A 27,880-nucleotide genomic window follows, 5' to 3' on the forward strand; every position below is an offset into this window, starting at 1 on the left:
GTGGGGCGCCTGGTTGGCTCAGTAGGTTAAAGCCTCTGCCTTCACCTCAGGTTATGATCTCAGGGTCCTGGGATCGAGCCCCACATTGGACTCTCTGCTCAAAGGGCAGCCTACTCCCCCCGCCCCGCCTACTTGGGATCTCTGTCTGTCAAATAAATAAAAATCTTTAAAAAAAAATTTTTTTTGTTACCAAGCATTTGAAGCATTTCGCACCAGGAGCCTTTTTGCTCCTCTTCTCCTAGTCCTGGGGCCCCATAGCAGGTTTTCTTCTTTGTGCTGTCCCACAGTGGCCCTGGTTTCTTCGATGGCCTGGTTTTTCTCTCATGCTAGCTCTGAGCTCCACTGTCTCATTTTCTTCTCAGAGCACCTCAATCCCAGCCTAGAACGACCGCTTGATATATTCATGGCTTTCCACCATTTTCTAGCAAGAACTATCTGGTGAATGTTCGTGTGCCATTTGCTGTGCCTGTAATCTGTTTAGCTCCTTTTTTTTTTTTTTTTTTTTTTTTTTTTTTTTATTCTTCAGAGAGAGAGGGAGAGAGAGCCAGCACAGGCAGACAGAATGGCAGGCAGAGGCAGAGGGAGAAGCAGGCTCGCTGCTGAGCAAGGAGCCCGATGTGGGACTCGATCCCAGGATGCTTGGGATCATGACCTGAGCCGAAGGCAGCTGCTTAACCAACTGAGCAACCCAGGCGTCCCTGTTTAGCTCCTTTTGAATTACTTTCTAAATAAGGCAAAATTCTTCCTTGATGAGCTCTTATAAAGTAGATCAGTGTGAGAGAGGGGCCAGGCCTGCATCCCAGGTGGGCAGGAGTTCCTAAAGCACAGGAATGGGGGCTGTGTTCAGCCTCATCTTCTCCCCCCCTCACAGTGCAAAGCTCCCCACCCCCTGGTGCTGAACCAGGCACAGGAAAGCTCCTGCTGCAGTCCACATCCCCTTTTCATTTCAAGTAAGAGATGACTGGCTTCTCCCCTCAAGGCATGCTGCTTTGGAAAACTCAAAACTGACACCTCAATCCAGACAGGCAGCCCACTTCACACTCAGTGCTGACGAGTTCTGTCACAGGAGAGTTCAATGTCGATTTCCTCTTTACTCTGTTTTGCTTTGGTGATTCTACGGCAGCTGAGAAATCGTACTGTCTTTATACCACAACTAGTGAAAGATCAGCCTTACATTCCTGGGCTGAGATCTTCATGGCTAACTCTCCTGTTGGATTCTATTTGCTTATATTTGATGAGACTTTTACATTTATGTTCAAAATGAAAGTGGTCTGTTCTTGGCATGTCCTATTTATTCTCAGGGCTCCTGAAATGAGCAGTGTTACTTCCTATGTTTATGGACTCTCTGGAACAATCTCAATGTATGATACTGGGATTTTCTGTTCTGTAAAGGTTTTATCGAACATCACCTGTAAAACTACATAGTTTAGCTTGGCTCCTTTTTCTGGGAAGATTTTTAACCTCTTCAGTTTTTTTTTTAAAAACAGCTTTGGTCTAATAAGATTTTCTGTTTCTTCCTGACTCTAAGATAATTTAGGTTTTCCTGGAAATTTTTTCCATTTAAACTAAATTTTCAAATCTATTGCCATAAAATATATGTAGGAACTAAGACATGGCACTCACTTTATCTGTATTGTTTGTATTTTTCACAAGGGCTGATTAAAGTGGGCGTAAAATGAAGACCAGATGCCATTCACCAAATGATGATTGGTAACCTGAGTGGGGTCAAGGGGATAAAAGCCCTGATCCTGCCTTCTACCCCCAACAAATGCTATGCTCTGCTCAGTCTCCACCTTCTCTTTCTCAGTCTTAGGAAAAGTCCTCAGTGCTGTGGGCAGTGCCCAGCTACTGATGTCCCAGAAATTCCAGCAGTTCCGGGGCCTCTGTGAGCAAAACCTGGTGAGTGTGACTCTTCCTCCTCCACCGTGGGCCTTCCAGACTTTGCCTTCCTGCCAGATTAGCCCCTCTAAGCTTCTGCGCTCTCCTCCCTAACACAGAGAAGGTGCTGGTGACACATGTCCATGCCTCGCACAAGGAAAAGAGCCTTCCAAATTTCTAATGCCTCTTCAAATAGAAAAGCAAAGCCTATGTGAAAGGAGCCACATGAAACTTAAAAATCAGCACTGACTCAGTTGTATTAAACATGCTCTAAGACGTCGGGTGAGGACTGGAGACATATCACCCCCTGGCCTTCCCTATCAGGAGGGTGACTTTTCCTGTGGACGCCTCACCTCACTCCCCATGGCCACGGACAGCATGCTCCTAGGGCTGGAGGATAAGGGCGAGTGTTTATCTCCAGGACCTGCAGAGATCCTGATGACTGGCTGGGGCAGTCATCATGAGCAGCGTGTTGTCAGAGAACAGACTAGGGGGACAGAAACCCTGTGGGTTCTGTAAATATACCCATCTGGCTGTGCTCCTGGCTTCTTCCTGCCTCACTGTGAGACCACAGCTGGGAGCTTCTGTACAATGAGAAGAGATCTCAGCCTGACATATATTAGGAGCATGAGGGCCTTCCTCCTTGTAGTCCTACAGTGGTGGTCAAGGCCTCAGTTCCATGTATGTACAGGGCCTGCTCTCTTTCTCCCAAAGATCTGCACCATCTCGGGGCTGGCAGTGACCAGGAACTTGCTTCATTCCCTCCTACAGATCCTGATGTTGGGAAGTGGGGAGAAGCAAGACGAGGCTTCCAGGGACCCTAACCAGAGCTGGCAGGGTCACGAGACCATACTTGGTGTGGGGTGCAGAACAAGCGTCTGCCTTGCTCGCCCCACTGATCCCCATCTCCCTCTGCAGAACCCTGAAGCCAACCCACGTCCGACAGCCCAGGACCTGGCAGGGTTCTGGGACCTGCTACAGCTGTCCATCGAGGACATCAGCATGAAGTTTGATGAACTCTACCACCTCAAGGCCAACAGCTGGCAGCTGGTGGAAACCCCCGAGAAGAGGAAGGTGAGCATGGAGCAGTGCGGAGGGGAAGTCCAGGGACAAATTCCTGGTCGGCAATAACGCTGCCCACATCGGTCAGTGCTGCTTGGCTCCCTTCTCCGTGTGTCGTCTTTGAGCTGGGGGCTCACGTCCATCAGTGCGCGGGGTCCATGCTTGGCTCTCGTCCAGCATGCTGCTCGCTCTGTGTAGTCGAGGCTGCCCCCTGAAGCATGCCATCCCACCCTGCATGTTCAGAAAGGGGGCTCCTAGGAGACAGATGCCCACAGTCCTGAGCACAGGTAGAGATATGGCTGTCAGAACTCTGGAGGCAGATCAGTCCTACTGGGGCCAGCCTCTCCCATGAGATGCAGCTTCCTTCCATAAAACCATGGCACCCAGGGACCCCTGTGGTTACTGGGTACTGAACCACGGCCCCTGTGAGTTCTGACCCCCTGAAAAAGCCTGTGAAATGTGGCCTGGGAGTCCGAGGTCCTGAATTTAAATCCCAGCCCAGGCCATGTGACTCAGGCTCCCCATGGTTCAGAGCAGGGGTGGGAACAGGTGCTGTGTCCATCCCTTCCTGCTAGAACATTCTAGAATCCTAAGCTTGCGTTTTGCTCCTATGCCTTGTGCTATTCCCACTATCATCGCTTCTTGTGGCTTTCTGATTCCACATGTGTGTTGCTTGTGCCTGATGTGGGGAGGCTGGGGTGGAGGCCCCAGCTGCCAGCATCAAGTGAGAGGTAACACCCCACAAAAGGTGCACCTTTATTTTATTTTTCTTCCCTCCTCACTGTCTCACTAAAGGAAGAGAAGAAACCACCCCCTCCGGTCCCAAAGAAGCCAGCTAAATCCAAGCCGGCAGTGAGCCGCGACAAGGCCTCCGATGCCGGGGACAAGCAGCGTCAGGAGGCCCGCAAGAGACTCCTGGCGGCCAAGCGGGCAGCTTCTGTGCGGCAGAATTCAGCCACGGAGAGTGCGGACAGCATCGAGATTTATGTCCCTGAGGCCCAGACCCGACTCTGAGACCAGGAAGTGGGAAGCAAACAATTTTAAGTCATTAAAAAAACAAACAAACACACAAACTAAATGTGAACGGAACACCATTTTCTCAACCTTTAAGATGGTTATTCTGTCCAGAGACCCTGAGCCAATTTTCAATTGATGCATACAAGGGCTCACAATTTGGCTTTTTTGGGTCCCTCCCAGCTTTAGGTTAATGAAGACTTCATACAAAAAAAAAGTCAACAGAAACACAAAACTCTCAAACTTTTTTTCCCCTCTGGTTGGCCACGGTGGGCTAGGTAGACGGACCTCGGCACCTCCTGGCCCAGCCTCCAGACTGCGGTCTTTTTACTTGTTCTATCTCACGAGAACTCGCACTAGCTTGTTTACAAGACGAGGACAGTCCGAGGACAGCCTTGGGTCCCTGCCATGTCCTTCCTCCTCTTCCCGCTACCCCGCTCTGACCTTGCAGTTTTCATTCTTCTGTTCGTCTCCTCTCCCTTCAGAGCTCACCCGGGGGCTCCCAGCTGTGGTCTCACCGGCTTGCCAACTCTGGGCCCTGCGTGCAGCTGCCAGCCTGGAGAGCCAGACCCGCGCCCCTGCCCCAGCGCTCCCAGTTGCTCATGCGCACACGCAGGCGCAGGCGCTGGCCCCGCAGCAGCAGCAGCCCCGGGCAGGGGGGAGGGGAGGTCTCCGAGAAGGGGAGGAGGGTTCAGGGCTTTGGGGGGGGACAATGAGATAAAAGCCACCGTTACCACACTCCAGACTCCCGCCTCTTTCTTCTCTCCAGCCCCCTCTTCCTTCAGTAAAATGTCTGACTCAGAGTGACTTGCAGGGGATACTCAAGAGAGGGACCCCATTTTCCAGGGGTCGCCTGTCCCTGGCCGAGCCTGTGTACAGCACCTGAGGGGCAGGCGGCTGTGTCTGTATGTATGTGTACATATGCACATAGACCTTAGAGTGTATATTTAACAAACGCCCATCTGCTCACCCATGCCCCCCAGCGCCGCCGCTGGCTCTCGGGGCACCTGGCAGGAGGCGGGTGTGTGAATAGCATATATTTTTACATGTACTATATCTAGGTGTGTGTACAAGTGTGTGTAAAAATATATACCTTGTGTGTAAGCGGCCTTTTTTTTGGTCTCCCACCTGCCCCCTGCCGTGGGCCCATCCGCCCTGCCTCTTGAGTTTTCTATTCTTTTTTTTTACCCCAATCATCCTTCTCTCTCCCATCCCACACCGCCCACACCGCCCACACCCCCCCAGCCCAGCCCCACTCCCAGGGTGGCGTCAGCCTGAGCTGCAAGATTGGGGGCGGGAGGGGGTAGGGGGTGGCCCAGCACACGAGGGCTGCTCTCTCTACCATGGAGATGACGATGGCATTGGAGATGTCCTCATGTCCGGCACTCGCTGCAGGGGCCCCAGGTGAACAGAGGGCCTGCTCTGGGGCCCCATTCCAGCCTGGCTGCCGTCTGTGACCTTGGGCAAGTCACTTGACCTCTGTGTGCCTCAACTTCCTCCTCTGTAAAATGGGGACAGTCCCTGCCCCTCCCTACCTCACAGGCATGTTGTGAGAATAAATGAGGTAACGTGTACCAAGGGCTCATGGTGTTCTTACAGCGGGCAGGGCCAGGCTGGGGTGAGATGGGTGGAGGGGACACCCGGGAGCCTGAGTGAGACCCCTTGCCACACAGCAGCTCTTTGGAGACAGGCTGACTTGTGTGCAAACCGTCATTCCAGCTCTGGCACAACCTGGCTCACAACCCTGGGCAAGAAAGCTGCCCTTGGTTCCCTGACTTTACAAATGAGTAACATCCCCCTTAACCTGCCTCCTGTGAGAAACAGACACTTAACCCATCATTGCTCCATGGAAGCCAAGCTGGGCTGCCCTGGCCCACCTCCCCCCAGACCCAGGACCAGTACTCTGTCCCCTCTGCAGCGGCCTCCCCCTGACAGCTGTGTGCACTCAACACACCTCCTGAGCACCTGCTCCAACAGCCCTGCACCTGGCAGGCGGTCACAGAACCACACTCTGGTGGAGGAGAAAGACACTGAATGAGGCCTACGTGAGTTTAAGTCTACCACAGGCAGCAGAAGAGAAGATGCAGCACCAGGAGGCTGCAGGAAGCGACAGAGCAACCCCACACACAGCCTGGGGCGCAGCACTCTGCTCCAGCCCAGAGACACCAAGGGTATTAACCTGCTCTGGGGGACGGCAGGTCCGGGGAGAGTGCGTTCCAGGCAGAAGGATGTTCAAGTATAATGCCCCATGGTACAAACATGGTTTTCAGGAAGTTTCAGGCCAAGCTGGGCTCCAGACGCCTGGTCTCCTTCCTCCTCCCACCACCCAGCTAAGATGCAGTGACCTTGGGCTCAGGGGATGCACAGAACTGCCTCCCAGCTCCACCTGGTCCCTCCTGAGCTCCACTCCTCCCTCAGGCCAGACCCCCATGCTTGGTGCTCAGAGCCTCATGCCCTCCTCTCTGGATCCTGTTAGTGGCACACACAGCAGGGCCGCAGAGCCACCCTCCAGGGGCGGGTACTCCCTGGACCTATCCCCGCCCTGTGGGGAAGTGATTAGAAGAGTAAGTGAAGAGGTTGCAGGTGGCCTTGGGCACTGAGCGGGACCCTCAGAGCGGTGAGTGAATGCTGGAGGGGTCCATGAGCTAGCTAGCAGCCCAGCTCTATTCCTGACAGGCCTCAGGGGAAGAGGGGGGACGCCTACCGCTCAGCGCCTAAGTGTTCCTGCCACAGCAGGGGAGTGGCCCTGGCAGTTGGATCAGGGTCTCCTGCAAGGATCCTAAACTCCCTACAGCGGAGCACGGAGAGCAGGAAGCATGTGACGTGCAGCATCGGGGCCTCCACTCCTAGCTCTGCTGCTGCCACAGTGAAGAAAGAACAGGATAATGAACACCATGTCCTTCACCCAAAATCAGCAACTGTCAACAACTACCGTATTTGCACCATCCCTCGCAGGCCCATTCAAACACGCCTCACTTCTCCCCGAGCCATTTGAAACCTAGCTGCATACACCATACTTTACCCCAAACACACCAGACACCGCCTGAGAATAAGGACATTCCTGCATGACCACAATACCACTGTCACCCTCTAACATAAAAAAGGAGTGGTCCACGAGCACCCCCCAACCCCATGACCCAGAAGAGTGCCAAGGCCCAGACATGAATACGAAAGCACAGCCACACTCCAAAGTCCCCAGTAATGTCCTCTCTGGCTCTTCCCTTGTACCCGCCCGAGATACACCCAAGGGTCGCTCACTGCTCTCAGTTACGATGTCTCCTAGTCCCACTGAACCAGACCTGACATTCAGGACATGACGTCTTTTAAGTATCCATGCATCTTGGGGCACCTGGGTGGCTTGGTCAGGTAAGCGCCTGCCTTCGGCACAGGTCATGATCCCAAGGTCCTGGGATCAAGTCCCACATGGGGCTCTGCTGAGTGGGAGCCTGCTTCTCCGTCTCCTCCTTGCTTGTCCTCTCTCTCGCTATCTCTGTCACCATCTCTCACAAATAAATAAATAAAATCATTTTTTTTAAAGTATCCAAGGATCTTGCAGAGTGTTGCATGGTCTAGAAGTATGTATTCTCATGACTAGATTTCTATAAAACAGTATGAGCCAGAACATGACTAAGATAATATCTCAATCTCTGTACTTCTATCAAGAAGGCATTTGACTATTTAGGAAAAGACCAACAGCAGCTTCCCAGAGAAGCTGCATTTCCAAAGCTGGGCTCTGAAGGGACAGAAAGGGGTCAGGAGGGAGAGACTGCAAGCTGCGGGGTGCTGGGGGAGAGGCAAAGGGAGCCTGAGCCTGTGCGCTAAGCCGGGGTCCCTGAGAACCATCCTCAGGGCGGCACATCCTAGGGCAGGAGCTCCAGGGTCCCTAGTTGTTCCCAAGCCTGGCATCTCCCCCACCCCATGGCCTAAGCTGAGAGAGGAGACCAGGCTGCAGCCAGGAGCAGCACTGGGTTCAGCGGCCTTCTGGCCAGGACAGCAGGACAAAGCCATTGCCAGGTGGCCTTCCAGCCAGCAACATGTAGATGCTAGCACAGGTAAAAGTGCTGCTGCGGACCTCCAGCCCGCTAGAGAAGTTGTTCCCACCATCATCACTGGACAGGGTGAAAGGGGAAGGGAGAAGCCAGAGGGAGAAGCCAGCTCCCTGCTGAGCAAGGAGCCTGAGTCAAAGGCAGACACTGAATAAATGGCCGGAGGCACCAAGGCGCCCTGGAGTGGAGTTTCTGAGAGAAACACAGAATGAAGTACTGTCCCCTGCGCTTTGGAATCTGGCTGACCTGAAAAATCCATGTGGCCCTCACTGCACCTCCCACAGCAGCCAGAGGGTCTTTATGAAGTCCTGACTCCATTAGCACCAGAAGTCACCCTCTGCGCAGAAGCCTTTGCAGCCCGCCTGGTGCCAGCAGAAGAAAACCCAGCCTCCCCACCTTGGCCCAAGAGGCCCCTGCCCAGCTCTCCCACTACACCTCCCATGGGATCCCACCCTAGCTTCACCTCAGGCCTGGCACAGGGAGCACAGCTCCCCACCAATGCAGCTAACGTAACCCTTCCTCAGCCCTCAGGTTAGCTCCCAAAGTCCCTGGGCCGGGCCAGGCCAGGCTGGGGCAAAAACCCCTGCTCTGGACTGGGAGCATGAGAGCCACTTGGCTTGTCTCTCTTTGTTGCGGTCGCTGATGTGGTAATACTCCTATCTGTGCAGCTATATGAGTATCTGTCTCCACAAGGAGATGGTGGGCTCCCAGAGAATAGGAAGTAAGTTTTTTCCACCAGCCTCAGTGCCTAGCACAGACGAGAGCTTCATTATTTCCCAGCTGGCTCAGCCGGTGGAGCATGCGACTCTTGATCTTGGGGTGGTAAGTTCGAGCCCCACATTAGGTATAGAGATGACATAAAAACAAAAGTTTAGGGGAAAAAAGGAAGTATTATTTCCTAAATGAATGAGCTTGCTGAGGGAAGGAGGGGTGGGACTTCACAGAGAAGACAGTATTGGAGCTGGGCTCTGAAAGATGAAGAGGGGTTCTCCAAGCTGAGGCGGAGAAAGGCAAGCACAGAAGCTGAAGTGTGAGACTGCTGCTGCACAGGAAGGGCCTCAAATGCCACGTTAAGTAGTAAAGGCTCTAAATGGAACGGGGACCTTTCCTCCTACAGAAGCCACCTTCCCATGAGACAGGGGCCCCCAGTTCCAGTGTCCAGGGGTGGCCATGGTCCCCTAATGACCAGCCAGCATCAGGGTTTAATCTCTAGCACGTGTGCAGAGAGCCCAAACCTGGTGACGCCCTGTGACCAACAGGAGGCCTTTGGGGGGCCTCAAATGCTATGGCTCCAACCTTCCATAGACTGACAGATGACTCCCACATCTGACTCTGCAACCCCAATTTCCTTGAACTCCACACTTCCCACTCACATCTCTACCTCTCAAAATGAACATGTCCACCAACCAGCAGAAGTAAAACGAAGTGAGAAGGGCCAGAAAGTCACCACGAAGCAACCGTCCCAGCAACAACTAAATCACCAGTGGGTGTCACAAGTCGGTGAAAGTTTGCTGAGAAGCAGAATGTTTGGTCTCAAAGGAGCACCCCACAAACGACTTACTCATGAAATACGGATTAATAAAGGGGAAAATTATAACTTTCTGATGGATAACCCAGCAGATACCACCTTAAAAAGATGGTGAAGTTATTGTTGCTGGTGAGGGAAAAAAATAATGTCCTATGTCTTCTGTTGAGACACACAGAGAAAGGCACATCATTTCTGTGATATTCCTGTCAAAAATCCACCACCAGAGGGGTGCCCGAGTGGCTTAGTTGGTTGAGCATCAGACTCTTGATTTCGGCTCAGGTCATGATCTCAGGGCTGTGAGATCCAGCCTGAAGTTGGGCTCTGCACTCAGCAGGGAGTCTGCTGGACAGCCAATCCTCTCTCTCTCCCCCTCTGCCCTTCCCCCTGCTCATGCTTCTACCTGTCCATGCACACTCTCTCTTTCAAATAAATAATTTTTTAAAAAATCCGTAACTTGAAGCTAATCATGAGGAAGGACCATGTAACTGGCCTGGACTCTCTGAAAATGTCAATGTCTTAAAAAACAAAAGCTAATTAACAGTTCAATGTTAAGAGAGATTAAAGCGGGGCGCTTGGGTGGCTCAGATGGTTGAGTGTCTGCTTTTGGCTCAGGTTATGATCTCCAGGTGGTGGGAGCCCCACTTTCGGCTCCCGGCTCAGCATGGAGTCTGCTTCTCCCCCTCCCTCTGTCCCCCTGCTTGTGTTCTGTCTCTCCTTCTCTCGAATAAATAAAAAAAATCTTATAAAAAAAAAAGAGAGAGATTAAAGACATCTCAATAGATAGATAAAAAGGGCTTGATAAAACCCAACATCCTTTCATAATAAAAACATTCAACCAGCAATAGATCTTCTTCAAGCTGATAAAGGGCATCCAAGAAAAACCCACAGCTACTATCATATTTAATGATGAATGACTGAGCTTTTGCCATACGTTCAGAAACAAGACAAGGGTGTTTGCTTTTACTACTACTTTTTTTTTAATTTATTTATTTATTACAGGGTATGCATAAGATAGCAAACAAATGCGGGAGGGGGTGGGAGGGAGAGGCAGGCGGGGGAGGCAGTCCAGGGGGAGAAGGAGGGAGAGACTCTCAAAGCAGACTCCCCGTTGAACATGGCCCATCATGGGGCTCCACAAGAGGCTCCATCCCAGAACCCTGAGATCATGACCTGAGTCAAAATCAAGATTCGGACATTCAACTGATTGAGCCACCCAGGTGCCCCCGATTTTACTACTTCTATTTGATGTATTGGAAGGCAATGTTGCCCAGGCAACAGAATGAATGAATGAATGAAACCCAGCTTGAGGGGTGCCTGGATGGCTCAGTGGGTTAAAGCCTCTGCCTTCAGCTCATGATCCCAGAGTCCTGGGATGAAGCCCCACAGCGGGCTCTCTGCTCAGCAGGGAGCCTGCTTCCTCCTCTCTCTCTCTGCCTGCCTCTCTGCCTACTTGTGATCTGTTAGATAAATAAATAAAATCTTCGGAAAAAAAAAAAAAAGAAACCCAGATTAAGAAGAAAGAAATTAAACTATCTCTATTTGCAGATAACATGATCTTTCATATAGAAAATCTTAAAATATCCATAAATAAACTATGAGTTAATAAAGTTCAGTAATGTTCTTGGAAGTAAGATCAATACACAAAAATCAATTGAAGGCCACCTGGGTTGTGGTGATGGCTGCCCAACAATAGGAATGTGCTTACTGCCCCCCCAACTACAGATTTCAAATGCTTAAATGGTAATTTTTTTTTTTAAGATTTTATTTATTTATTTGACAGAGAGAAATCACAAGTAGATGGAGAGGCAGGCAGAGAGAGAGGGAAGCAGGCTTCCCGCTGAGCAGAGAGCCCGATGCGGGACTCGATCCCAGGACCCTGAGATCATGACCCGAGCCGAAGGCAGCGGCTTAACCCACTGAGCCACCCAGGCGCCCCTTAAATGGTAATTTTTATGTTTTGTTGTTTTTTTTTTTTACACACCCTCCACACACACACACAAAAATTAAAGAAATATGATAACCTTAGATTGGCTGCTGGACCAGAAAAAAATTCCTATAAAGGACATTATTGGGATCATTGACAAAATTTGAATATAGATTGTAAATTAGGTAACAGTATTAAATCAATGTTAAAATTTTTCTAATACTAGGGGCACCTGGGTGGCTCAGTGGGTTAAAGCCTCTGCCTTTGGCTCAGGTCATGGTCCCAGGGTCCTGGGATCGAGCCCCGCATCAGGCTCTCTGCTCAGCAGGGAGCCTGCTTCCTCCTCTCTCTCTGCCTGCCTCTCTGGCTACCTGTGATCTCTCTGTCTCTGTCAAGTAAATAGATAAAATCTTTAAAAAAAAAATTTTTTTTTTCTAATACTGATAAATGTACTATGGATTTGGAAAAGAATCTCCTTTTCAGGAGATACTCACTGAAGTATTTCCAGGTAAAAAGTAATAAAGAATGCAAGTTACTCTCAAATGATGTTGGTGGGAGCAAGATATCCACACATACACATAAACACACAGAAGAGGATATAATAAAGCCAAATGTCAACAATTGGAGAATCTGGGTGAACTCTTAGAATAAAGGTATAAGTACCATACAAAGTCTGAAATTATTTCAAAATTAACTGTTTTAAAAAAAAAATTAACAGGTCCAAAACAGAGCTATGATCTCGCTTCAAACCTACTCCTTCCACAGTAGACCCATGCTAGAAAGTGGCAGCTCTCTCTCTCCCACCGCTCACACCAAAACCCTTGGAATCAACCTCGACTCTGTTCTTTCACACACATTCCAATCCATGTGCAAATCCTATTGGATGCAACTTCAGAATATTTCCAGAACCCCACCCTTCTCCCCCGCCCAGCTGCTACCACCCTAGCCTGAACACTTGCCGGAAAGCTCCTCGCTGGTCTCACCCAGATGGATTCAGTTAATACATAAGCCAGACCATGCCATCCTTCTGCTCAGAACTCTGATGTCTCATGGCGGCCTACAAGGCGCCCCAGGCTACGTCCCCACTGCTTCTGAGAGCTCATCTCTCACCCTTCTCCCGAGTCACACTCCCCTCTGGCTGCTCCTAGACCAGGAGTTGGCAAACTCTCCCTACCTGCCTCAAACCTTCCCTGGGCATGACTTCTGGTTGTCCCAATGTCACAAGAGGCATCCTCCTCTCTCTCTTTTGTAACTCTGCTTTATTCTTCTTCAAGGAACTCATTTCTCTCCCCAAGCCATGGAGCTACTCGTTCATCGTAGTTCCCTCATAAAAACTGCTTCCCTGGGGTGATTACTTTAGTTCAGTGCTGTTTCCCCAGCACCCAACACAGTGCCCCACACCTAAGATGTCGGTTCGTATCGACAAGAGTAAGTAACTGGGTGTTGGAAGGTCTGCACTGCTCCACAGTGGGCTGGGGGTGGGGGAGGGACGGGAAAGCCTGCCTGGAGTCCAGGTGGGTAGGGTGTTCCTTCAAGGGTCAAAGTGATGGACAGGACTTGATGCAGAATGGGGGAGTGGGGGGGAGGAGGTCTGTCCTCTCTGACTCCCTCTTCTGACTAATGCCAACAAGAGAGGGTAAGGGGTGCTGCGACCCTGAGGAGGCCCCAGGCTCCCCCAGCCCCTGCCCCTCTCACCCCTCCAAGGGTGCTACTTGGCTCTTTCTGGCCACTCTTTTTTCCTGAATCTTCACCATCACCCTCCCATTTTATGGGAAACTGACGCCAGCAGGAAAGGACAGTGATCTGGCAGAGGTGGGCTGTCCCCAGCACAGTCCTCCTACCCAAGCCCCACGTGAGCCCCCACACCAGCAGGGACCTGAATGACCCTTCACATGAGGATGGCGGAGCCATCTGACATGCCTTCTTTTGGACTGGTGACAAAAGCCATACTTGGCCTAATGGAAGAAAGCCCTCCCACAGGAATGGGCCAGGCAGTGGGGGCCTTTGGGGGAAAGTTGGGGGGAGGGCCTGAGAACTAGAGAATGCCCCTAGGTGTTGTGCCTGCCTCACTGGGGAGAAAGGGGCAGCCCAATAAATCCCTCTCCCCTAACAATCAGGAGCAAGCGGTCGCAGCGTGGCCCCGCATCACCTCCCCTGCCTACTCAGGGAAGACGCCCCCGCCTTCGGCCAGTGGGTCAAGGCCAAATAAGGCTGCGCCAGAGTACAGACCGCCCCGCCCCGCCGCCTGCATTCTTCTGCCTTGTAAGGCCCGCGCCGCCCCGCCCACTGAGCCGGGAGCCGACCCACAGCCCGCCGCCCGGCACCGGCTCCGCACATCGAGAGAGCTCCTTCTCCACACCAGGTGGGAGTCGCGGCCGCGGGGGAGCTAGACGAGGCGGTGTGACAGCCCCACAGACAGGGATGCCCGAGGGTCTCAGCGAGGGCAGCCCTCATAGGGCTGGGGCTGCGAGTTGCGGAGAAGACGGGGACTCTGGCAGGGGGGTGGGCAGCAGGGAAACTGTTCCAGACTGGGGTAGCCACTGGTCCTTTGGCGAGGGAACTCTGCCAGGCCCTGCCTCTTTATTATGGAGTTTCAGAGCCAAACCCAGAGCTCTGGGGGGTCCAGAAGGAGGGGAGGGGGGAAGTGGTCGCCGGTGTTCCCTGCCCCAGTAAACCCATGTGTCAGACAGGAAACTGAGCCTTCTAAGTCTCCTGGAGACTCCTCCAGAACTCCTGGGGCAGAAGAGAGGGATGGAGCCGGAGAGAAAATCTGTCCCTCCACACGCACCGACGCTGTGTGCGTGCACTTGGGGGTTCTACGTGCTCCAACATCCGCCCAAATATGCCTGTTGGGTGGAGAGGGTCTGCCAAGGGCTCTGGGGGTTGGACAGGGACCTGGGCTCTGTCCAGGTCCGAGGGGGGACCTCAGACTCTCTACTCCCCCTCTCCAGCCCTACAACTGCCCTGAGGAATGAGTCAGATAACTCAGCCACAGAGGAGGTGATTTTACTAGCAAGGCATCAGGTACTACCAGCCATAGGGACGAGATAATGGGGGACACAGGCCTTGTCTTTGCTGTTATGGGGGGATTTCAAACACCAGAAGGGGGAGGTGGCACCTAGTTGCAGCCAAACACTAGTTATATCTGATCCCTAGTGTCTACGACCTCCAGGAGCAGGAGGGGATGGCTCTAGGGCTAAGGACCTAGCCTGCCTCTGACCCCTTTTTCTTGACCGCCTAGAAGCTGACTCTGGTCACAGAGAGCCCTCAGCTGCAGCAGGCCCACCACAAGCCTCTCAGGATGTGTGTTTCTGTGTTCAGGCATCAGGGGTGCCAAGGGCTGGCCATTATCACCCACTGACTCAAGCCTAGCCCAAGCCTAGCTCAAGCTTTTGCTCTCTATCCCTCTCGTGGGCATGCCACTTCCCTTCTTGGGCATCACTTCTTAAACTGCACAGTCAGGTGGGGGAGGGGGTGCCCTCACCCTGCTTCCCAACTTTGCTGGGATGGATATACCCTGAAGTTCAGTGCTTTCAGCCACGATATGGCTTCGGGATCAAAGAGGGTGGGGAAGGGGGAGGCCTTGAAGACAGAAGAGCCCAGCCAGTATCACAACAGTGGGCAAGGTCCTAGCCATTCCTGCTTCCGGCTGCAGCTTCCTCTGTTCTCCAGGCTGTGTCTGCCCCAGAGCTGTGCAGACAGGATGGGGTTGGCAATAGTGATGATAACCATCACAGCCTCTCATGGCCATGGACTACTTCTTGGCTGCCTTCTGTTAGTGCCATGAATCCAAGTTCCCAGTGATCAACAGGCTTAGGGAAGGACTGAGGCCCTCAAAGCACAAAACCCCTGCTGATGCCACCACCCCACACCGACCCAGGTCAGATGAGAAGGGCTTTTGTCTACCCAACCCGAGCCACATGAGAATCATCCAGGGCCAGGTGTGTCAGGCCAGTGGCACACAGCAGCAGCGTGTCTGTCATGCCTACAGGTGGCCCTGTGGAAGGGTCGGGGCTGTCCAGGATCCCTGCTCAGGGATTAAGAGCTCAAAGACCACAGTCTGAGAACGACTGGAACAGAGTCATGGGATAAAGGCCTGGCACCATTCAGGGCTAAAAACAGGCAGAGACTTCCTGGAAGCCCTCAACCAAGGGCAGAGGAGAAAGGGGGACCGTAATCCTGGAGCCTCCGCCACGCCCACAACTGCCCCAGCTGAAGGGAATACAGCTCTACGTCTTCGGGGGAAGAGTCCTCACAGGCCATAACAGGTTCAGGGAAAGAGCACCTTGCTGGGCCTCAGTTTCCCCATCTGTGCAGTGGGGGCAATAGCCTGGCTGCAGTTGCCCTCACAGCTATTCATTAAACAACCATCTGTTAGCCTGTTAGTAAATCAGGGGAGGGAGAGAAAGACCTCTAAGTGCTTACTGTCAGACCAAGGGTGTGGGAAATGCTCCCCAAGGGGGTGTCTCAAGAACTAGGCTGGAAAAGGAAGGGTGTTCAGGGTGGGGGTGACCAAGAAAGTCAGTCTGAGGTTGTCTGGGAAACCTCCAGAGGTCCAGCATGGCAGAATCACAGGCAGCTAGAGGAACACAGTGAAGGGTCCCATGGTCAATCAGAGCAAAAGGTTGGAGGGGTTCACACAGGGTCCTGAATGCTAGGCTCAGGGGCCTATTTATTCCAGGAACTTTCAAGGGCTTCAAGGTGAAATGACAGGTGGTACAGGTCTGGATCTCTGTGGGTTGGGAGAGACTGGCTGGAAGCTAGGAGGCCAGATCTAGACAAGGGTGACAAGAAGCTGGGTCTCCCAGCCCAGGGGAGCCTCATACCCCTATAAGCACGGCAGAGTGAAAATAAATCAGGTCTATCATCCACCTAAGGGGCTGGTCAAGTGTGGGCAGGTTGGGGGAGGGAAGACTTCCCAGAGCATATGCCTTCTAAAACATCCAGAGCCTGGAACACAGAGGGATTGGGAGGAGGGAGGAGGGAGCAGGAGGAGGAGAAGGAGGAGGAGATGACAAGAATGTCAGGAATGTGGGGCCACTGATCCAGCTCCTTGCTGCTGGAGCGAGGAGGAGGAGCTGGCAGGAACCTCACAGCCTTCTACTTTTCAGCCCACTTTCTCACTTGGAGAGAGAGAGATGGACAGTGTAAATGCTATAACGAATTAAGAGAGAGAAAGCGAAGACAGGTTGGCACAGAATCCAATCCTAAGTGTCTTACCCAAACAGCCACAGCAAAAGTAGCTTACTTTGTGCCTGGCACCATTCCAGGGGCTTCTCGGGCACGAATTATTCCCTGCTGCTGGGCATTCCTCATGTCCCCATTCCCAGATGAGGAAACTCAGAGAGGTAGAGAAATTGTTAATGATCGCAGAGCCCACGCCTGTCTGCTTTTGTGATGAGCTGGGTGACAGGAGCCCCAAGCCTATGGGAGGCCTTGAATGCCAGGTCCAGGCACTGACAGCCAGGCTTAAGTAGGCAGGAAGATCCCCTGACCCAGGGTCCTAGGCTCTTCCCCCCAACACCCACTTCCTGCAGGGAAGCCCCACCCACCTGAAGCCAAGATGTCCAGTAAGCGGGCCAAGGCCAAAACCACCAAGAAGCGGCCACAGAGGGCCACATCGAATGTCTTCGCGATGTTTGACCAGTCCCAGATCCAGGAGTTTAAGGAGGCCTTCAACATGATCGACCAAAACCGAGATGGCTTCATCGACAAGGAAGACTTGCATGACATGCTGGCCTCACTCGGTGAGCAGGGACGGGGTGGCTGGGGTCCAAGTGGGTCCTGTGAGGGTTGCAACTGAAACAGGCAGTGGGCTATTCATCGTGTATGGAGTCCTTTCCATGTAGAGACATGTGGTACCCACCCTGGCAAGCAGATGCCAGTACTTTCTCCATTTAACAGATAGGTAAACTGAGGCATGGAGCAGTTGGGCACTGGATCTGAACCCAGACAGGCTCACTCCGGAGCCAGACTGCCTCAGGCAGATTTGTGGTTGGGCTGCCTGGTTCCACTTCATTTAAAGAAAAGGATGAGTGACTAAAGAAAGCTGGAACTGCACAGACCTTCCATTGTGCAGATGGAGAACTGAGGCTGGAGGGGAGGCCAGAGTTCCTCCCTCCTTCAGAAGTCACCCACGCCGGGTCCTTAGAGCCTCTCTGACTCCGGCCACTTCCCTAGAATCAGAATCTTAGAGCTGAAAGAGCTCAGGAACCTGCTCATATGGGGAACCCCACCCCCTGTGGCCCTACCCCCACATCTCCCCTGTGCTCATCACAGATACCACCCTGAGCCCCGGTTCCTGGCAGACCCTTCAACCAGATGAGACACTGGCTGGGGGAGAGAAGAAGCCTCTGGCAGAAGAGGAGGCAACCTGTGCTTGTCAAGCCCCAAGCACTGAGGCCAGAAAGGCCCAAGGGAGTCCCTGGCCCTGCCCCTCACAGTGGGGCCACCCACTCTGCCCATGTCCCTTCCTGTGAAGTGGTGACCAAGGCCCTCATGTACACGCCCAGGAAGTCCAGTGGGAGGACTGGGAAACCCTGAGTTGGGGGGGCTGACGTGGGACCCTGGGCTTCTATCCAGAAAAACTTGCATTCCTGTTTGTAGCTCTTGTCGGTGGGGTCGCAGGTCAGGCGTGGCCTTCTGGTAGGAACATCAACCCCGGTTAACAAGCAAGAGCAGCCCATAACACAAACAGCAGCAGCTGCACAAGTGTCTTTAATCTCCCCGCTATCCTGCGACACAGATGTGACTGGGGCATTTTGGTGACCTCACAACATGGTGAAAGTTAACCCAGACAGGCAGGCAGGGCTGCAGATGCCGCAGGCAGTCAGTACATTGCGGCCCTCACACCCCGGAGGGCCTGGATATCCGGACCAGAGGCCTTAACTGGTCAAATCGGCCTGGAGAGCCCGGGGGAGGGAGCAGTCAGAACGCTGACCATCCCAACAAGACGCTCTACAGTTTACAGAGCTCATCGTCTCCTGCCTGTGGGATTCTCACAGGCCATGAAGGGGGAGGCAGGGAGGAGGGAGGGGACAGGGCAGTGACAGCAGGAATGTCCCACCTGCCACAGGGAAGAACCCCACCGACGAGTACCTTGAGGGCATGATGAGCGAGGCCCCAGGGCCCATCAACTTCACCATGTTTCTCACCATGTTTGGGGAGAAGCTGAACGGCACAGACCCTGAAGACGTGATCCGAAACGCCTTCGCCTGCTTCGACGAGGAGGCCTCAGGTCAGCAGCCTTCCGCTGGAGGCCTGGACAGGGCTGGGGCTGAGTATTTTACCCAGGGTGTCCCCAAGGATGCAAGTGGGGCTGCGCAGGGACTTCAGGGCCCCTGTCCCCAAAGGCCAGAACAGAAATCCCCCATCTGCTGGGATTTCCGTAGCTGCAACTAAGCTGTGTCCTTGTTCCCTTCCCCCAGACACTAGACCACAACAGCCCACATCCACCAAGGCTTCCCACATCCCGAGTTTACCTGTTGGCCCAGCACAATGCCCCCATTTTAGACCTCCCCAGAAACCAAATCATTCCAGGCCCTTCTGGCCAATAAGGTGCAAAAACCAGCCCCCATCCTCAGACCTCACAAAGGATTTCTTTCCCATAGCTGGTCTGTCCCAGAGACAGGCAGAGTGACCCTGGCACCAATTTCAGAAGTTTCACGGTGCCCACAGGCCCAATCAGAACATCTTCCTGACTACCTTCATGGTCCCCTTGGCATATTTTCATCTCTATTTTCCAGATCAAACAGGCACAGAGAGGTTAAATAACTTGCCTATGGTCACACAGCCAGGAAAGGGGATGAGCATGCAAACTCAGGGAGTGGAACTCTAGGGCTCAGGTCAAAGTAAGACATATCCAGCCCACACACTCACAGGCCCAAGGACCCCACAGAAACACTGCAGAACCCCTCCCTCTGGGGCCCTGAAGAGTTGAACTAGCCAGAGACTCACTGCAAGGACTGCTGAGGGGCCACATGGTGAGGGTGTGAGGGATGTTCCAGCCTGAGTCCCTATCTCATGGGCCCTGGCCCTGCCCCCAGGTTTTATCCATGAGGACCACCTTCGGGAGCTACTCACCACCATGGGAGACCGCTTCACAGACGAAGAAGTGGACGAGATGTACCGAGAGGCACCCATTGATAAGAAAGGCAACTTCAACTACGTGGAGTTCACCCGCATCCTCAAGCATGGGGCCAAGGACAAGGACGATTAGGCCACCCCAGCCCCCCAGCCCCAGGCCCCTGTTCCACTCTCTTGCTCTCCACACTCACTGTGCTCCATGCCCGTGACCCCACAGAATTTTCTCAGGGGATCCTCCCTCTGAGGGGCTAGGGGCCCAGCTCCCCGTGGAGGAACAGGCTGAGAGCACACAGTGCCAGGCAAGGGGTGCAAGGCCAATGTGAGGCAGGTGTTCCACCGTGACCTCCCACCACCCCAAGAGAGGACGGTCTTCTCAGGAGCTTGGCCTCATGGCTGCTCACCACAGGACAGGCCCTGTGTCCTGTTGGACCCAAGTTCACGTGCACCCCCACACAGGGAATGACCACTCTTTCCCAGCCACTGCCACTGCCACAAAGCTCACCAAGGTCCCTTCTCAGAACAGGATGCCAGACCCCTCCTCTGTGCCCTGCCCAGCCACTCCACCATGAGTATAATCCAGAAGACGCATGTAGGCTAGAGATTGGACCCAGGGGAGGCAGAGTCTCCAATAGAAGTCTGAGCACTGCTTTGGGTCTGTGTGTCTGTTGTTGGGGTGAAATAGAAGAGCTCCTAGTCCCTAAAGAATCTCCTGCCCTCTCCTGTCCCTAGTGGCTGCCCAGACCCCTCCCCCACTCCCAGCTGGGGTAAGGCTCCCCTGAGACCAGAGCAGGAATGGGGACGGGGGCAGACTAAGTGCTGCAGAAAACAGTCCTCCTGGGAGAGAGAGGCCCAAGTGGGGAGGACCCTCAGGAATCACCACAGTGTATCTCTGTGGGGTGGTTCTGTGGCACCAGGAAGACCAGGGTCAGGTCACCCAGCCTTTAGGATTAGAGCCTGGATCTCCAGGGACACCTCAATGCTCCTGGAAAGCCAGGTGGTCCTGGAAGAACAGGGAGGCTTTGTGAACAGGGAGGTGGGTGCCTCCCAGAAGCTCCGGCTCAAGGTGGGACCAGCTGAAGGTGGGAACGACGGGTTTAAAGGATTCCCTGAGATCAGCTCCAGGCAGCCACCATGTGTGGCCTGGGCTGTGCCCTCTGCACCTGCAGGGTCAGTTCAACTACATGACCAGTTTTCACACTGCACACAAGGTGGGCAGGGCTGGGATCTCTGTTACACGTGAATGATGGGGACAATGACCACAGTGCCTGAGGCACAAGAGGAACAGAAATACTAGTTCAATGAACAGATAGCCAAGAGGGGCAGGGACTTCCTAAAGTCACCCAGTGGATCTGGGGCAGAGGGAGGGCTGGATCCCAGCCTCTAGAACCCCCACAGGGCTTGGACCTGGGCTACAAACATCCCACCAGACCCCAGCAAAGGCTGGGGAGCAGCTGCTGGGCCCAGTGCAATCCTGACACCTTCCCTAAAGTCACCCATAGCCAGTCAACCACAGCACAAAGCAGAGGTCTGAGATCAGAACCAAGGAAGTGCTGAGCACTAAGTGGACTGTGTCTTGGACGAGGAGGGTCTAAGTTCCCACAAGCCTCTCCCCACATCAGCTCCAGGCCCTGGCCAGAAGCCCATGAAACACCCCCTCTCTTGCCTCCAGATGGAGCCCCACAGTCCCTGATCTCCACTCCAGGTGAAGCCATCCCCAAATGTGTCCTGACCAGGCTCAAATACTGAGGCAGACTCAGTCTGACCATGCCCTCAACCCCTGCCCTCGATGGAGGGCCACTCACTGCAGCCAGTCCGAAGGGAGGGACCAGGTAGTAGGGCAGACTCTGGGCATCCTCTGAGGACCCCCAGAGCGCTAGCCATATATGTTCCTTTTCTTTTTTTAAGATTTTATTTCTTAATTTGACAGAGAGAGATCACAAGGAGGCAGAGCAGCAGGCAGAGGGTGTGGGGGAAGCAGGCTCCCTGCTGAGCAGAGAGCCCGACAGGGGACTGGATCCCAGGACCCTGAGATCATGACCCAAGCAAAGGCACAGGCTTAACCCACTGAGCTACTCAGGCGCCCCTACACATGTTCTGCATCAAGGTCACATGGCACTCTGCAGGGCCACTGTCACACCAAAAGCCTTTCTGTAAGATGGCAGGGACCAGGTTAGAATCAAGCCTCCTCAAGTCTTGACCCCTCAGTCTGCAATAATGTCACAAGCCTACAGCCCCTTCACTCCAGGGAAAGGGAGAGATCCACGCCGTGTGCAGGGAGGACAGAACCTGTCTAGCCTCACTGGTTTCCAAGCTGGCGTGGGCCTGACTTGACGGGATACAGAGGATGGGACAAGGGAAGTGTTCTGTGCGTGGAAGGGCAGGACCAGCAGGCGGGAGGAATGTGCAGGAATGGGAGCAGATCTCAGAGGAAGCAGGGTAAACAAAGTCTGGGAGCAGGAAGGCATACGGCATGTTCAGAAGCCAGGACGAAGGCAATTTTCTATTTGAGAGCTAATTTATTATGATCCTAGCAGCTTTTTAGAAAAGCAACAGCAGCTACTGTTTTATCTCTCACGGGCAACATTTACAGGTAACCATGAAACATGCCCAGAACTTTCAAAGTCTGCCACAAAACTCAGAAACCACAAAGGAAAGGACTGATGCATTTAAATCCATGAAGACTATCTCTTGGGGTGCCTGGCTGGCTCAGCTGGTAGAGCATGCAATTCTTAATCTCAGGGTTGTGAGTTCAAGCCCCATGCTGGCTATGGAGATTACTTTAAAATAAAATCTTAAAAAAAAAAAAATCCATGAAAAATTTTAAAAACCATAGGGAGGAGTGCCTAGGTTGCTCAGTTGGTTAAATGTCCTACTCTTGATCTCGGCTCAGGTTATGAGCTCAAGAGTTGTGAGATCAAGCCCCATGTCGGGCTCCATGCCAGGTATGGAGCCTGCTTAAAATTCTCTCTCTGGGGCGCCTGGGTGGCTCAGTGGGTTAAGCCGCTGCCTTCGGCTCAGGTCATGATCTCAGGGTCCTGGGATCGAGTCCCGCATCGGCTCTCTGCTCAGCGGGGAGTCGGCTTCCTCCTCTCTCTCTCTCTGCCTGCCTCTCTGCCTACTTGTGATCTCTCTGTGTCAAATAAATAAATAAAATCTTAAAAAAAAAAAAATTCTCTCTCTGCCTCCCACCCCACTCACTCTTCTCTGGAGAAAAAAAAAAAAAGAAGACGAAGAAAGGGGAACCTGGGTGGATCAATTGGTTAAACCCCTGCCTTCATCTCAGGTCATGATCCCAGGACCCAGGGATTGAGCCCCATATTGAGCTCCCTGCTCAGTGGGGAGTCCACTTCTCCCACCCCCTGCTCCTGTGCTCTCATTTGCACTTTCTCTCCCCAGTCAATCAATCAATCAGAGTAAATGGCCCTGAGTTGCCAGATGTTATGAAAAAGAAGAGGACGGGTACCTGGATGGTTCAGTCATTAAGCATCTGCCTTCAGCTCAGGTTATAGTCCCAGGGTCCTGGAATCAAGCCCCATATCAGGCTCTCTGCTCGGTGGGAAACCTGCTTCTCTCTCTCCCACTCCCCTTGCTTGTGTTTCCTCTCTCACTGTCTCTCTCTCTCTGTCAAATAAATAAATAAAATCTTAAGAAAAAAGAAAAAAGGAAAGAAAAAAAAAGAAGAAGAGGAAAATAAGATGTAACTGCTACAATTCAGGACTTACCGTGAAGCTATAATAAATATAATGATGGTGTGACAGTGGAGAGCCAGGCTGACCCATGAAATAGAATAGAATCCAGGGACAGACCCATACATTTATGGCTCCTTTTTTTTTTTATTTAAAGATTTTATTTATTTATTTGGCAGACAGAGATCACAAGCAGGTAGAGAGGCAGGCAGAGAGAGGAAGGGAAGCAGGCTCCCTGCTGAGCAGAGAGCCCTATTGGGGCGGGGGGCTTGATCCCAAGACCCTGGGATCATGACCTGAGCCAAGGGCAGAGGCTTCAACCCACTGGGCCACCCAGGCACCCCATTTATGGCTCTTGTTATGTATGACAAAGGTGGTATATCATAGGACAGTAGGGAGATGAGGGACTTAATAAATGAAGCTGACCCCACCAAAGTGGCCACAATGAACAAAACTCCCAATTCCAAGTACTGGTGGGAGAGGATGCGGAGTACCTAGAGTCCTCACACACTACAGACAGGAGTGTAAACAGGTACAATCGCTTCGGAAAACAAATTGGTATTATCTACTAAAGTGGAACTTTTATCTACTCCATGACTCAGCAATTTTGCTCTTAGGAACCTACACACCTAACAGAAACGTGCACACATGTTCACCGAAAGGCACCTGCAAGAAGGCTCCAACAGCATCACTGTAATAGCCCCACCAGTGGAATGTACAAGGAAATGGAGATGAACTACAGCTACAGGCATCAACATGGATAAACCTCACAAACATAATGTCAAAAAAAAAAAAAAAAGATACAAAAGAATACCATTTGTATCGGGATGTGATCAGGGTCAGAAACCACACTGTTTACCTCAACAGAGATAATTTAACACAAATAACTGTTAACTAAGTATAAAGTTTGAATTAAGTAACTAAAAGGGTAGAAAGGGAACTCAAGGGGCAAGTGGGTGGCTCAGTCAGTTGAGCATCTGACTCTTGATTTCAACTCAGGTCATGATCTCAGGGTCATAACATCAAGTCCGGCACTGGGCTTTGTGCTCAATGCAGAATCTGCTAAAGATTTTCTCTCCCTCTCCCCTTAACCCTTCCCACTTGTGTGTGTTCACTTTCTCGAAAACAAATAAATGAATCTTAAAAAAAAAAGAGAGAGAGAGAGAGAGAGAAAGAGAGAGAATGCAAGAAATTTGAAAATCCACAGGTGGGATATTTTTCTGGGGAAGTACTAGAAATAAGCGAAAATGTAAAGAGAGTAATTCATATCAAGAAAGTGAAACAAGGTCAGATGGCTGGCTCAGTTGCAAGAGCATGTGACTCTTGAGAATCCTGAGTTTGGGTCCCATGTGGAGTGTAGAGATTACTTTAAATAAATAAATAACTAAAAAGAAAAGAAAAAGAAAGCACAAATAAACAAAATATTTGCAAATAATATCTGATTAGAAACCTCTATATAAAGAACCCTCACAACTCAATAATAAAAAGATAACCAATTTAAAGATGGACAAAGAATAGGAACTGACATTTCTCCAAAGATAGGCAAACACAGATGTTCAACTCATTAGGCATTAAGGAAATTAATAATAAATAATAATAATAATAATAATTTTTAAAACCCAGAAAATAACAAGGTTGGGAAAGATGTAGAGAAATTAGAACCCTCACACACTATGGTTGGAAATGTAAAATGGTGCAGCCACCTCGGAAAAGAGTCCAGCAGTTCCTCAAAAGGCTAAACAGTTACCATATGACTCAGCAATTCTACTCCTAGGTAGACCCCCCCAGAAAATGAAAACATACATCCACGGAAAAAGTTCTACACAAATGCTCACAGCAGCATTATTCAAAAGAGCCAAAAAATATAGACACAACCCCAGTGTCCATCAACTCCTGAACAGAGAAGTAAACATGGCCTCTCCATGCACCAGAAGGTTATTCAGCACAGAAGAATGAAGTACTGACTCATGTTACAACATGGATACTCCTCAAAAACACGAGACTAGGGGCGCCTGGGTAGCTCAGTGGGTTAAGCCTCTGCCTTTGGATCGGGCTGTGGTCTTGGGGTCCTGGGACTGAGCCCTGGCTCTCTGCTAGGCGGAGAGCCTGCTTCCCCCTCTTTCTCTGCCTGCCTCTCTGCGTGCTTGTGATCTCTCTCTGTCCAATAAGTAAATCTTAAAAAAATAAATTAAAAAAAAAAAACCAAAAAACAAAACACTAGGCTAAGTCGAAGAAGTCCTTAACAAAAGACCACATATTGCATGATTCTATTTACAAGAAATGTCCCAAATGGGCCAATCTAGAAAGAATGAGGTATATCGGTGTTGGCTGACAGCTGGGGTAGGGAGGGCACAGATGGGGAGTGAAGCTGATTATGCTGATGGTTACATGACTCTTTAAATATGCAAAAATTAACTGAATTGAACACTTTAAATGGGTGCATTTCCAGAATGTAAATTATGTAACAATAAAGCTGTTAAAACAAATAGTAACTATTCAAAAATATCTTCCTAAACTCATGTTTATGTAAACTCATTTTTTCTTTTTTAAAGGCTAGTATGCTGAAACTATTAGAACTTCCTATCTCTTCATTTCCTGTAAATTTTTTGTTTCCTTCTATTTATATATGCCCCATGAGGTCTGATAAACCAATCAAAACAAACCTTAAATTTATGACCTATTACAATTTAACTTATTATTTAACACACTACAAAGTAGGACAATATTTTAGACTCCTCCAGACATACTGCAGATGTTCAGCTTCAGTTCTACAACCACAGCCATGTGCCAAAATAAACCAAGAAACACCAAAACCCACTAGCCTCAATGGGCTGTTCTCCTTTTGATGCTTTCTTAATTCTCTCAATGTTTTCTTAATTGATTTAAGCTTGCAAATAGGCAAGCAAACTGTAAAAACAACAACAAGGAAACTAACAAATCAGAGTTGCCCACATTTCCCCCTGGAGAGAGAACAGATCCCCACTGCCCTGTTAAGAGATCAACAAACAGGCCATAAAACCAATTGCCAATCACTGCTGCCAGCAATGGGAAATAGTCTGGACAAGAACTAAAATCAAAATGGGGTCTGAAAACAAACAACAAAGAAAACAGGAAAGAAAGAGAGAGACAGAGACAGAGAGGTTGTATGGGGGAAGGGGGAGAAACAGAGTCAGTAAAGGTAGTTTTAATGACGGTTAAAACCCGTGAGGGGCGCCTGGGTGGCTCAGTTGGTTAAGTGTCCGCCTTTGGCTCAGGTCATGATCCCAGGGTTCTGGGATCAAGCCCCACATCGGGCTCCCTGCTCGATGGGCAGCCTGTGTCTCCCTCTCCACCGCCTGTGTTTTCTCTCTCTCTAATAAATAAATAAAGTCTCTTAAAAAAACAAAAACCTGTGAGACCTCCATTGCAGACAACAGTGTCATTGGCTCTGGGAAGTATGTCCCTGAGCCCCTGAGTATCCCAATGGGATGTCCTCCAAACTCAAGGCATAATGTTCAAGAAATGAGACATGATTCTAAAGCATTCTACAGAATGCCTAACCAGTACTCCTCAAAACTATCAAGTCATCAGAAACAAACTTACAAATCTACAAACAATTCAAGTATCTTTCACATGATAAATGGTTAAACAAAATGTAGTATATTCACCCAATGGAATGCTCTTCATTCGTAAGAAGGAACTGAGGGCCTACCAATATACACACAAGGTGGATGAGTCTCAATTACATTCTGCTAAAAGAAAGAGGCAAACTCAAAGGCTATATACTATATGATCCCATTTATATGATAGTCTGAATATAGCAAAACTTAGGACAGAAAATAGCTTAGTATCTGCCAGGGCCACAGGGTAGGAAGAGAGACTGAATAGGGGCATGACGGAATTCTGTGGGGTGACGAAACCATTCTGCATCATGACTGTGGTGGTGATTCCATAGTCATATATGTTTGTTAAGACTCATTTTTTTTTTCGGGGCGCCTGGGTGGCTCAGTGGTTAAGCCGCTGCCTTCGGCTTGGGTCATGATCCCAGGGTCCTGGGATCGAGCCCCGCATCGGGCTCTCTGCTCGGCCGGGAGCCTGCTTCCTCCTCTCAATCTGCCTGCCTCTCTGCCTCTCTTGTGATCTCTGTCTGTCAAATGGGTAAATAAGATCTTTAAAAAAAAAAAAAAAGACTCATTTTTTTTAAAAGGGTGAATTTTTACTGTATTAAAATGAATCAAGGAATTAATACCTAACTCATTCCAAGAAAAAGTTAGAGAATCAAATGGGCAAACAGGCAAAGCATTTGTAAATAGGAGATTCACAAAAGGGAAATTTCGACTAACAAGTACAACAGAATGACTTCACTGGTGTTCAGAAAGCAAATCAGAAACAGGCCACTTTATACTCATCAGATTGCCAAACATGAGAGGGAAAATACTGAACACTGGCAGAGATGGAGAGGAAGGGGGCTCCCCCTACGCTGGGTGGTGAGGACACGCTGGGACACTCCTGCAGGAGGGCAGGCACCAATCAGTACCTGGGAACAAGGAAATCCCTTAAGGCTCAGCAACTGCACTGAGAAATCTGTGCCAAGGCCCAGAAGGAGCAGGACAAGATGTTCCCTGAAGTAGCATGATGAGGGCAGGGCACTAGAGGGAACCACATGTCTGTAACAAAG

The 27,880-nt window shown here is 51.1% G+C and overlaps 2 protein-coding genes and 1 long non-coding RNA gene across 8 annotated transcripts in view; 2 read left to right on the top strand and 1 right to left on the bottom strand.

Moving 5' to 3' along the window:
- DLGAP4 (DLG associated protein 4) overlaps positions 1-5,528 on the top strand; it is a 192,487-nt gene extending 186,959 nt beyond the window's left edge. For all 4 annotated transcript variants that reach the window (XM_059406940.1, XM_059406938.1, XM_059406939.1 and 1 more), the window contains 3 exons: positions 1,808-1,899; positions 2,797-2,952; positions 3,736-5,528. In XM_059406940.1, coding sequence (XP_059262923.1) covers positions 1,808-1,899; positions 2,797-2,952; positions 3,736-3,954 — 467 coding nt within the window. In that variant the 3' untranslated portion in view covers positions 3,955-5,528. The remainder of the gene's footprint in view (positions 1-1,807; positions 1,900-2,796; positions 2,953-3,735) is intronic.
- Positions 1-27,880, bottom strand: part of LOC132021893 (uncharacterized) — an 85,941-nt gene that overhangs the window by 40,844 nt on the left and 17,217 nt on the right. Inside the window, exon 4 of one of the 3 annotated variants that reach the window (XR_009405457.1) lies at positions 27,417-27,869. The exons of the other annotated variants lie outside the window; for them this stretch is intronic. This is a non-coding gene — a long non-coding RNA (uncharacterized LOC132021893). Of the gene's footprint in view, positions 1-27,416; positions 27,870-27,880 lie in introns of those variants that run through there. 3 annotated transcript variants of the gene reach the window in all.
- On the top strand, positions 13,707-20,183 carry MYL9 (myosin light chain 9). Its single transcript, XM_059406950.1, has 4 exons — positions 13,707-13,814; positions 16,990-17,199; positions 18,528-18,689; positions 19,498-20,183. The coding sequence occupies exons 2-4, from the start codon at positions 17,016-17,018 to the stop codon at positions 19,668-19,670; spliced, it is 519 nt and encodes a 172-aa protein (XP_059262933.1). The 5' UTR covers positions 13,707-13,814; positions 16,990-17,015; the 3' UTR covers positions 19,671-20,183.

This window comes from Mustela nigripes, chromosome 7 (assembly GCF_022355385.1).
Source record: "Mustela nigripes isolate SB6536 chromosome 7, MUSNIG.SB6536, whole genome shotgun sequence".
Lineage (NCBI taxonomy): Eukaryota > Metazoa > Chordata > Mammalia > Carnivora > Mustelidae > Mustela > Mustela nigripes.